The sequence below is a fragment of the Falco peregrinus genome, chromosome 7 (assembly GCF_023634155.1).
Source record: "Falco peregrinus isolate bFalPer1 chromosome 7, bFalPer1.pri, whole genome shotgun sequence".
NCBI lineage: Eukaryota > Metazoa > Chordata > Aves > Falconiformes > Falconidae > Falco > Falco peregrinus.
The window spans coordinates 38,347,140-38,359,229 of NC_073727.1; the positions used below are offsets into that span (position 1 = coordinate 38,347,140).

Genomic DNA, 12,090 nt, shown 5'->3' on the forward strand with positions numbered 1-12,090 from the left:
AAACTACAATACAGAATACAAATATTACACAGCAATTAAAATATTTTAGAGGAGAACCACCAAATGTGAGCTTTGTGAAGTAAACATTTCCACCTGTAACAGATGGTACCACTTTATAAACTACATTTAAATTTGAGAATTTATATCCAACATACTTCACCATTTTCCTGTTTTACAGCCCTTCCTTTAACTGCCTTTCGCACGAACTTCCTTCTCAACTCTTGCTTTTTTAAAACATATATCTAAAATGTATTGCTCCTTTTATTTTCCGGGTTTTTACTTTATTAGGATGATCCAAGGAACATCATTGCTGCAACCCTCAGCAGAATAAATGGCGTTCTCTAGAACAGAGATTCTTGTCCTCAAATTGTCTTCCTGACTGAGCTAGGCTTATCCCATATGGGAAAGAAACCGCTGACTATCCTGAACACAAAGATTCTATCCAAGTCTCAAGACTGTGTTGATATTGCCGCAGTAGTTACAGACACATGCAGGTACATAAAGATGAACACAGTACAAAAGCAAACAGTTGCACTCGGTTCTTATCATCTACCAGAACATCTAAGCCTACCACCTAAAGAGTTCTGAATAATTATGTATGTACACAGGGAGGGGGAAGTGTAACTGCCTGATTTGATAAACAAATTTTGAACAAAGACTGGTGGAGCTGCAGCTCAGAGTATGTGGCTTGTTCAATGGTCTACTGGTAGTTCACACTGCCTTACAGGTTTCAGCTAATTCTCATTTTCCATTCTCAAGGTTAAGAGAACTATGCAGGCAACGTGCTTAGCCTGTGGGATGGGAGTGCCTCCTGTTGCCCAAATATGATTCATCAGAATTATTAGCAGTATTATTTAGGTATCTAGTTCAGGTACTCATATTGCCCCATTATTGTGTCTCAATCTGTCTCTCTTTTTAATAAAGCATTTATGTGCTCTCAAACACTCAATGTAAGAAGAGCTTGGAGAGAGGGAACTGTTTGGAAATAACAAGCTAAAATCCATGAGTCATCATGAGACTATGTTGAATGTTCTCAGACACTGTGTTAAACTTTTCAGGCAGCAACAATCCAAAGGAGTTTCATCTCAGAGATACTCCAAGTATGTCACAGGCTGCACACACACACACTACCTCCAGCAGGACAGGGGAATTGCCACCGCTGCCTACCACAAACACAGCTACTGCGAAGCAGCAGAGCTGCCTCTGGCATGCCACACCATTTCTCAAATAGTACCAACTACCAATTAGACTGCAAGTAACTACTGGCCTTTCAGTTTAGAAACACCTTTTCTCTTTTTTTATGTTGTGTCCAAGATTAAGCCACATTTTCAGGATTCCAAAAAAAGCAACAGACATACTGAAGTGTATGAATACATCATTCTTAATGCAATATTAACGTCTCCTTTTTTGAAATGCAAAATGGAAACTAGTTAATCTTTTTCTTGCATCAGAATAGATATGGGGCTATAGTTACGTTCTGAGGAGTTGGTCTTTTTGGGAGGCAGGACATCTGCAAGAAACAGGAACAAAATGCTTGCTGAAAAAGGCCGCTGTGTCACACTGATTTTGGCTGAAGAAAGCTGTTAGGAGCTTTCAGGGTAAGAAACATCCCCAGAAGATGATAAATAGATCCAGCAGCTGATGCAGAGTTCTAAAACATGGAGTATTATACTGGTTATCTATGACTAACCCACTTACATAGCCTTGACATTTCTAACACAAAAACAAAAATGGTTTTAAGACACTAATACAAAAGACAGCATTGCAGGTAAAAGTAAACTGCTAAGTTGCTGTATCAGGTAGCACTGATTTCTGGTAAGGCACTAATTAAAATGTTTACGGCATCTTTTTAATTGGACAGTTTCAGTGATTGTGGTAATGGAGTTTTGCTCTTTATTCATGCAGCCACACAAGATTTGGGCATTAGATAGCATTCATTCCCTTAGAAAAAGCAGCACTAAGTAAGAACAAGTGATACAGTATTACTGCCTTTTCTGTAAAAAATTCAGCATTGCATTTCAACTACTGAACAAATAGATTTTAAATACCACAAAATCAAAGTTTAAAAAAAATATGCAAAACCTAAAGCCTACTGGTGGTTTCATATGCTTCCTCCTTATATGTAAACACATTCTTCATTGTAACAGAATAAACATACAGATTAACTCCCACTTCTAATCAGTCATTAACTTGGAAAATTAACTAAACTTGGAAAATAAGCTTTTCCAAGATTAACCTTAGGCAGACACTACATACACTGGTGACTGTGCATACCAGGCCAAAGCCACCCTCCCTCTTCTTCCCATCAGTGTCGGATTCAGCGACAGGAAGAACAACAAACATCTAGTTCTTGGATGCTGCACAGTGCCACTGCTTCTCTCCACTCTACCTCCCTGTACCTGCTATCTGCCAAAATGGAAGAGAAGCACAAGTGTTACATGTGCAAATACTCCAGTAAAGACACAAGGAATGAGTGTTAAAGCTCCTCTTGTCTATTCAGTAAATCTGTGCCTCAGTCTGCTATAGCCTAGGTTTTCAGACTGTCACTTTCTAGGGTTTTTTTGTTGCCATTTTGTTTATTGGTATTTAGTTGTTTGTATGTTTGGTTTTTTTAAGGAGACAAACTAAGAAATGAACTTACAGTGCTCAAAAAATACATGACAGGCTTAAACGTGAGATATTTAAAACTCTTAAAAATTTTGCAGAATCAATCTGAGCTTTTACAGTTGCTCCACTATTTTAATTTTTCTTTATGAACCCAAGGGTTAGAAATTTACTTAATCCTCTCTCTCCTCAAGCATATCATGCAACCTCTCTACCCAACAATTGAAGTTTTAAATGAAATGCTGAATAAGCTCAGACTTAGCATAAAATAACTGAATATTGTTAGCACTGTCATATTTCTGTTCTTGTTGTCTGGTCCAATTAATTGTCAACACAGTCCTAGCTCAGGACACCTAACTGTACAAATTGAGTCTATGGGAAACAGAAGTACAAGGATAGTATTAATACCTAAATTAAAATGATTCTAAAAGTATTTATTACTAAGAATAATGTACTCTTCTTTGGTCTTAATTAATCTGTCTGTAGACACTGTAAAGTTACTTCCTTAGGCTTCAGATGACTACAATCCTTATTTGATTACAGCCGTTCAATATTTAATGAGCATGGGAATCTATAAGCTGCCTAGAGCAAAAATCCCAAAACTGTGCCAGGCTGCACTTTATTGAAACTTGTAATGTACAAACAGAAAACAGAAATGCAAACACAGCTGCTGCAGTAAAGCCTACAGGGATAAAAAAGGAAAGAAAGGAAAAAAAGGGAAAAAGATCAATTTAGAAGCATGTGAAATACTCCAGTTCCTGAAATTATTCAGAACCTCTTCAACTATTTCATAATTTCTAAATATGCCTCTTTTTTGATATGTTTACCTGCACTTATATATATTACTGCATTTATAACAAAAAAGTAACAAAAATATTCAAAATCTTAATTTAACCTTCTCAGAAAAAAATACTCTAAATTAGGTGCTATTTAGTGTTTTCCAAAACAGTTGATCCTGTAAATGTTTATTGAGCTTGCTGTGATGGAGAACACTAAAATGCTAACTGTAAAATTTATATTTTTTCCTGAAAATTTTACATTGATGCTTAAAAAAAATGAAGATGTGAAAACAAGAACCATTTAGCCACTAACAAAACAGCAACGTAAACCTGTACTTTCAAAATTTCTTGATGTATCTTATGAGCCTTCCAGAACTCTATTATCAGAATCTATTAAATAAGGTAGGTCAAAAAACCCCAAGCCCAAACCAACCGAAAACTGCAAATCCAAATTCTAAAACAGCTATAAATGATCCAAGTTAATTTATGCCCAATTTAGCATTTTTCTGAAAAATTACAATTAGCATACAATTAAGACAGATTATTATATCATGGCATTCTGTCCCTGGGTGCAGGAGGATTAATCTCCAGTACAACTGGCCCAGCTTTCTAGAGCCACACATACATTCAATATTCAGAAGCACTGCTCATTCTTCCATCACTAGTTTCCCCATAAACCTCTGTGCTTAATCCAGGTTTATCAAGCTCATAGCTGGAATGAACGGCATTTACAGATTCTGTTGGATTTTTATTACAGCGTTCAGAAAATAAAGAAATAAAGAAAGGAACAAATGTCATTACTAGACATTTCCAATCAATATTTAACAGATAAGCAATTAAATAAAGGATAACTGTGATTTCACTTGTTACAAAAAGGTGAGGTGTGAGTAAACAATGAAAACATGGTGCTGCAAATGGGATTCGATTGCAAATTACTGTTCCAGCTTTCTCTCCCTACTTATCAATGCCTGTATTCTTAACAGTACTCAGAAAAACAGGACTGTGATTTTAGCTTATTTCTAAACAACAAAAAGTGAATCATGAAAAAATAAAAAGCTTTTAATTTGTAGATATCTGATCTTCCTACCAGCTGGCTGCAGCAAAAGCTTATTTGCCCATGTAGACAATTTGCTTGAAGATACCTCTTTTGTGAATAAAGAAAGGATAAAAAAAAAAACACCTTTCTCTACAGTGAGAACTTGTGAATAATGACATTTTATATTTAAACATCAATTTAAAAAAAAATGCAAAGACAGAATTCCTTACCGTCTGTAGTCTACCCAATAGTGTTCGGCTAAGAGGATTTCCTACTGGGCTGAAACACCCTGTGAAAAGAAAAGGCTGTGAATTTTCTGCTTGTTATCCTTTTCCATCGAATAAACCATTTTATTTTAAAATCATTATGTTAGCAGGATATGTTTGACAAAATTCTAATGAAAAGCAGCAGCATCTTTCAGTCACAACTATGCATCCTTCAGTCAGGAACAGTTGGAGGGTTTATTTAACTAACAGACCTGACACAAGGTTAACTAATCCAATATTTCCATTCAAATGATTTGGAGAAATAGCTCAAGCTATGTCCACATGCCACCTCGTGCTCAAAGCTGACACTATTATCTAGGCTGTATTGCTTTTCTCTTCATTGAATTTCTGAGTAATGCATCCAAAGTTTTCCAACAGAAATGATCCTTCCTTATTTTATCTGAAAGAATAACTATGCCTATTCAGTAGTTCCCTTTGATCATCTAAGTTCCTATCACAACACATCTTGCTGTTTATTTTATTCACTCTCTACACAGTGCATTTGAACAAGTACTTGTAAATTCTTTTCTTTTTAAACTATTATGTTAACTACTAAGCTCAGGAAAATCCTTTCATCATCTATGGATTTATCTTTTTGTTACTGGTCTCCTCAGCTGTATACTTAAGAAAAAGTCCTAAAAAGAAAAGATACAAAAAAATCTGAAAATTGTTGAATATGACAGTGAAAAACGCTACTGCTTCATTGGAGAACAGTTTCTCAAGTATAGAGATGCCAGACAACACAGAGTTAAGCTCACTGGATTTTCTCTGTGAGATACTACATCTGAAACAAGTTTTGTTTTCAAAGAGTAAGTTCTGAAAACTCATTTTCATTTGCTACTCCAAATGCCTACTCTTGAGGAGTCCAGTATGTGACTAAAGAGGACTTTTCAGGTTCAGATTCCCATGTACTGGCACAGCTCCACAAGGAAGCTTGCACAACTCCACCTACAGTATACTTTGTAAAGCCTAGTGGTTTTGACTTTCACAGGAGATTTATTAATAAATGTTTAATCATTAAGATATTTAGATATTTCTAAATATAATAAAAGCTGCAAGCTCAAATAATCATAGTTAAACCATGCTCCTGCAGATCTACATGTGAATAATTTTGTACTTGTGAGAAATCCTAAGAGCAATAATGGATTTTTCAATTTTGTGAATCTTAATTTCAAAGAAGCTTGTACAAATTCGGAATACTTCATTTTCAAAGCTTTACTTCAATTTTTATTATTTTTCCATCTCTTCACCTCTTTTCAGAAAAGGAAAGAGACAAGAATAGAAACAGTTTCTGAATTCAACCCATAGTTAAACATGGTAGACTTACCTTTTTTCAAATAAGCTATTTGCTAAAACATTTGTTAAGCACTAACACCAAAAGTCAGTGGGGATATTACTCCTATTAATACTGTTACGTACGTAATCATACAAAACACGTTACAAAACAAGCTGCTACAGAGATGATACTACATATGGATGTACTATTGCATACAGTATCATATAATTTCTTTGCATAAAAATACCCCAAACTTAAAACCAATAAAATGTCTGCATGATAAAAAAATTTCTTTAGACAGCTCAATATTGTACCATAGGATTTTCAATTTGAGCCTTTCAGTGTTTTAGCCACTTCACACAAACCCATTCTAAGACAGAAATCATATAAAATATATGATGAAAACAATTGCTTTTTTGGAAAAATATTCAGACTTTAATTTTAATAAACAAAATCTGTATTTCTGTCAGTAATATCACTGACTTTTCTTGTTCTCCTATGGAAAAGACGTATTACCTCCAAGTACTTCTGGACTGTATGTTTATGTATGTGAGTATTTCTGTGCAGTCTATAATTTAGCTGCTTGTCAGATGATAACTTTATTGTTAGACTGATAGCACCAATTAAGCTTCAATACAAGGTAGTGTAGACCTGTTCTGCTGCAAGCATAGGAAAGACACAGATGTGTAACTCAAAGATACAAGGTGTAATGGACTGAATTCTAGCAACTGGCAATGGTTTTGAGAGAGGTTTCCATGACTTGAGCCTTCTTCCAAAACACGCAGGAAATTCCTGTTACCTCACTTGAGGGGTAAACACTAAATAGACCACAGCCCACGGGTCCAAATATTCTGTAGTCCACAGAATCAATGCCATTTGTTCATATTAATCATGCCTATTGGTTACCCTAAGCCAGTCTTTAGTTAACTGTTAGTTGTTTTCAGTTATCAAGTACTCTTTTAGTAGCTCCTACATTCAGAACACAGCATTAAAAACCAAAAAACTGTTCAGATCTTCCTCATTCACAAAACAAGGTCCATTCAGTAAGCAAGGGAATATCTATCCCTTCTTTCTCAAATGAAGCAATAAACTTTTAAAGCAATTTTACACCGCTATTGGCTTGACGTGGTTCCATGCTTGATGAAGCATGTAAACAACGCTGAGCAGGTGTGACTAACAGCTTCAGCAGTGCTTGCTTTGGTTATCTCTGACACAGGCTGTGCAAACTTTTCAACTACTGCAGTGAGGTACTGAAATTGAGGTCAAGATTGCAGAAGGGCATTTTCCACTTGATCCAAAACCGAAGTTTACAGGACACTGTGACCTGTTAGGACTCTCACTTACCCTGCACTTATATAATAAAGGTCATTAAAGCCCTTGTAAGGCCAAACCTGAAAAGAAAACTCCACTGAATGCCCAGGTTAACCTAGACTGTCTTATCTCAAGGATGCTTCCAAATCACTAATGGAGAAGCATTTTTATTGATCTACAGAGTTTACCTTAACTCTCTAACAACCTTCTTAACAGCATTTGCTGTCTTCACCTTCAAAACCCTCCATGTCCTGAGTTTACCTTCTCTATGAAAGCATTAACATTTGGATTACTGTATTTCCTATTACTCTGCATTGATTATTCAGCGGTCTCCTTTATATGGAATTTTACATGAAAAGAATACATTACTTCTAGAAGAACCTACTGCTAATGTCTAAATGCCATGTTAGATGGTCTCAAAATGATAGATGCTATTGCTTCTTTGTCAAATAATCAAGAATTTTCACATTGACACAATTTAACAGCAGGAGAGCTCTTCTTTATGGTCCACATAATCCTCTAGCTACAATTATCTTGGGAGCCCATGCATGTGCTGACTTTAGGTAAATGCCTACCACAGAACTAGTATCTTTTGAAAACAAGTGTAGCTGCCTGCCTTGAGAGAGAGTCTGAAACTGTATTAGTTTCCTGTACAATTTGAGCAGTGAACTGAAAGTCTATCCTTTCTGGGTCACTTCTGGCAATATATTCTCTGTCAGTAGAACAGCAACTAAAGACAGAAACCAAGTAGTTGTCCTCCTGTCCAAAATATGTTTGTAATACCAAGTTCCCAGTTTTGTTGCATGCTTTCACTGAAAAACTGCCCCCTGCTCCAGATAAGCACATTAGTGCGATCTGATCAAACTCTAAATAGTGGCGCTGAAATACACAGGAAGTAGATGAGTTCACTTCCAAGCAGATTAGACTTATACAGAAATTTATACAACAGCAGCAACAATGCTCCAAAATAGCACTTAAGAACACTTCCTTTTAAATAGCAGCATCTTAACTATTATATTTTTTTTAAATTAATAGCAAAAGATACAGAAAAGGGAAAGAAGTCCTTGTAGGGAGTCGCATAATTCCACTAATACCCTGCTGGAGTGTCCACGATGACCTAATATTAAATGTTTATATGAAAAATTCTTCTTTTAATAGAGGCTGAGAAAACATTTCTTAAAGAATTTATGTTTGAATTAAATCTTCAAAGAAGGCTTTTTCTCCCTTCATGAAATTGACAATTTATTTTGACATTTTTTGACAAATTAATTCTTTGACAATTTTTGACAATATAATTCTTTAATTAATAAATGTATTTGTGCTTTCTAACTCTCCCAAGGATTCCAGTCTCACAGAATCTACAGTTAATGAAATAATCCAAAAGTTCATCCTGGAAAATCCTCAGAAAAATCACAGAACACCAAACAAACAAATACATAACTAAGAAAATTGCAAGAAGTTCATATTCAGACATTTCTGTGATGAACCCCTCTAAAGCAAGCAGAAAGGAAAATTAAATCTTACTTATTCCAGTTCCACATTATTCTATTTTTAATTGAGTTTTACTTTAAGTTTACACTAATTATTGATGTCTAAACCCCCCCCAAACAAATCCTGAAATATATGAAAATAAACTATGCCTCTAGGAAATGCTATTTCTTATTGCAGACATTCTTCTTATAATTCATATTGTGGCCTCCTGGAACAGGGCATAGTTAAAATACACCCAAACAACAAACACTGGGGAAAAAAGTCAACTGATAAATGAATATGTGTATAGGAGCTCAGTGCTTTTCCTACTCATCTTCTGTGGCTCTAAAACTGCTCCTGTAAACAGAATTGTTTTCGGCACAGTCACCTATTAAAAAGTATGACCTTTGAGACCAAAAGAACTTTTAGTACGCAGTATAATCTCCTCTTTAGGCTTCAAAGGAAAGTTTTGAGTTTTTTTTTAAATTAAAAGCTTTCAGAGCAGTATTACTCAATTCTTTCTGCAATTTTATTTTTCAAGCTAGGTATAATATAAAAGAAAGAAGATAATTTTATAATGATACATTAATCTTTTCTCAAAGGCTTTATCCTTATAACAATTATGCTTTAAGAGATCAAACAGAATTCATTAAAAAGATTGTTTATATACTGGGTAAGAACCTGTTTTCCTTTACTTAAACACTGGATCACAAATACTTTCAAAACCCACCACAAACATTTTCAGATGCAGTTCACATAAAATTAAAGGAATGGATGTATCCACTTAAAACAAGTGTATCTTTTTATTTTACCAGCCAAACAGATGTGTTACTAATATCCAATGCTGCAGGTAAAAATTCACTTCAAATTCTGCTCTACATAACTTAAAATAGCACCTAGGATTCTGAACAAATTCCAAATCGAACAGGAGAATGGATAGGACCAACGTGTACTGAAAACTGTTTCAGTGAAGTTTAATCTGTATCACAGCTTTACAACTACTTTGGAACACAGTTATCTGAAGGCAGAGCAAGAAAACTACATTCAAAAGCAGTTCAAAGTGAGACAAGGAAGAGAGTATTTTTAGCATTCTTTATAAAATAGGGTTCTCTTCGCAACTAATACGCCACCAAAGGAAATGGTTAATTCTCTTGAGAGCCTGTATCTTGCAAGCCACTTAAAATGTATATTCTCAAAATAGACGGTTCTCACATGCTATGTTTAAGTGTATATACAAGAGTGCTGTGATGGCATCACTACTGAATGCAAAGGACTTCCACAAACACCCATAAGACTCTTGCAATATAATCTGCACTGATAAAGGTCTACTCAGCATCTGGTGAGCCCATGCTGTTACCAGCCTTCTCCTTGTCTTTTCTCCACTTTTTTCTTCTATCAGAGCAACTGGAAAAGACTGAACTATCTCCTCAATGTTGTTCTGATTTTCTAAGTGGGATTCCAATTTGTTAACCTAAATCAAAACACAAAATGTACACGACAAATAAAATCCCTCTCTGTTTACTGTCTTAATTTCTGTAAGTTATATACAGAAACTTCTGTCAATTTATTTTACCAGTTGGATATGGAAGCTGTTTTCATGCTATATACACTTTAAAAAATGAGAGGAAGGGAGCAGATGGAAGGAGTAGAGGGCTTACCTCTACTGCTGCCAGATGTCACTCCTCCAGTTAGTGCAGCGAGTGATCTAGATGGCAATGACAAACCAAGCCAAAAAAAACCCCACCCCCCCAATTAAGCCAAAACAGAACTGTGCTGATAAGTGAAAGAGTGTAACTTCTTTGTTTCCCTTCCCCATACCCATTAATATAATGAAAACTTGTAAACTAACAAAATGAAGAACTTATGTCAATAGATCAGGCTGTGATTGCAATTCAAAATACTATCCTATGCAGAAAAATCTGCACAGAAGAATAAGATTTCCATAAAAAAAGTATACAATATTTACCTTTTTAACCAATTGTTTACTAAATGTTGGTATTAAAAAGCTATCTAGAAAAGTAACTCTGGGGAGTTACAAAATTCAGTACCATGCAGTTCCACACATAGCGCTGCTGCTTCTTTCACGCCAGCATGTAATTTTCCAGTAGGTGCCCCAACTCCAGGTATTAGGAAAACTCTGGCTTCTCAAACTGTGATTCAGTCACAGTTTTCCTAAACTGAGATAAACATACTAACTTTCTTATCCAAGGACTGGTACAGTTGTCCCTAGCTCCCGCATCTGGCTGTCTCCAATTCTCCAGCCCAAATGACCAAGTACACCCTTGCTGCAGAGCTAAGCGAACACTAGAGCAGTGGACTGGAGCAAGGCTTGAATTCACACCTGTAGGTCCACAGAAAGATACCTTCACTGTAACAGCAGCTAATACCAAGCCTCATACATGAGACCTCAGAATCAGACAGCACTAACACAAAAAACCCCACTATGCTTCTGGCAGTGCTATTATCCCACAACGTAATTATATCTACCATCAGCCAAAAGAATGCATAGAGTTATTCATTCAATGTTGGCCATTATTTTCATTCCTCGTTCAAGGTGTACAAAGGCACAAACATGTATTTGCTCTGAATCTTAGAATAATCTTCCACAAGGAACTATGGGCATAGTCTGTCACTGTGTTTTAAGAGAATACTGTTTCACACAAATACATTTATCCTGTACTCAGGCACAATGAACAGGCAGAATTTGGCCCCTATTTACAAAAGGTATAATGAAGTAAAAACTATTGCATCACAAAAACAATTAAAAAATCCAACTTTTTAATTAGAGATTAAAATCAAATACATTTAGCAGCCTACACACCCACCTAATTATTTCTGAGTAATCTTATCAAATCATCATCTTACATTTTTCTTGCAAATGTTAAGTTTCTACAGTACCATGCATAAACAATGCAAGTAGTAGCACATGTCCCAAGCATTCTTTTGAAGTAAAGAACATTTATTGAATTCATGCTAATCAGGAACGTGTTAATTTATGACAACCTCTAACATTACATCATAATGGCTGTAGATACAACTGAAAACGAGCAGAGGTTATAGCATCCAGTTGTTTCTTTCTACAGTGTAAACAGTACCTCTACAGCAAACATCAATAAGCCTGCATATATATCATCAGCATTCTGAAGTAACATTGGCAATATTATTTACAAGTTCTATATAGCAGATAAAAAAAGATGTAAGGCAAATGCAGACTATGATGCATACTTTGTATTAATAAGAGGTATTTTTATTCTAGTGCTGTAGATATGCTGAGAAAGTAATTATTAGTTTTGCTAAGCTCACCACAACTATTTAAAAGCAAGCAAACAAAATTAAATTTGAAAAGAA

General features: G+C 35.4%; 1 protein-coding gene across 2 annotated transcripts in view; it reads right to left on the reverse strand.

Annotated features, from left to right (window-relative positions):
- AHI1 (Abelson helper integration site 1) overlaps nt 1-12,090 on the reverse strand; it is a 96,874-nt gene that overhangs the window by 20,789 nt on the left and 63,995 nt on the right. For both annotated transcript variants that reach the window (XM_055810656.1, XM_055810657.1), the window contains exon 20: nt 4,650-4,708. In XM_055810656.1, coding sequence (XP_055666631.1) covers nt 4,650-4,708 — 59 coding nt within the window. The remainder of the gene's footprint in view (nt 1-4,649; nt 4,709-12,090) is intronic.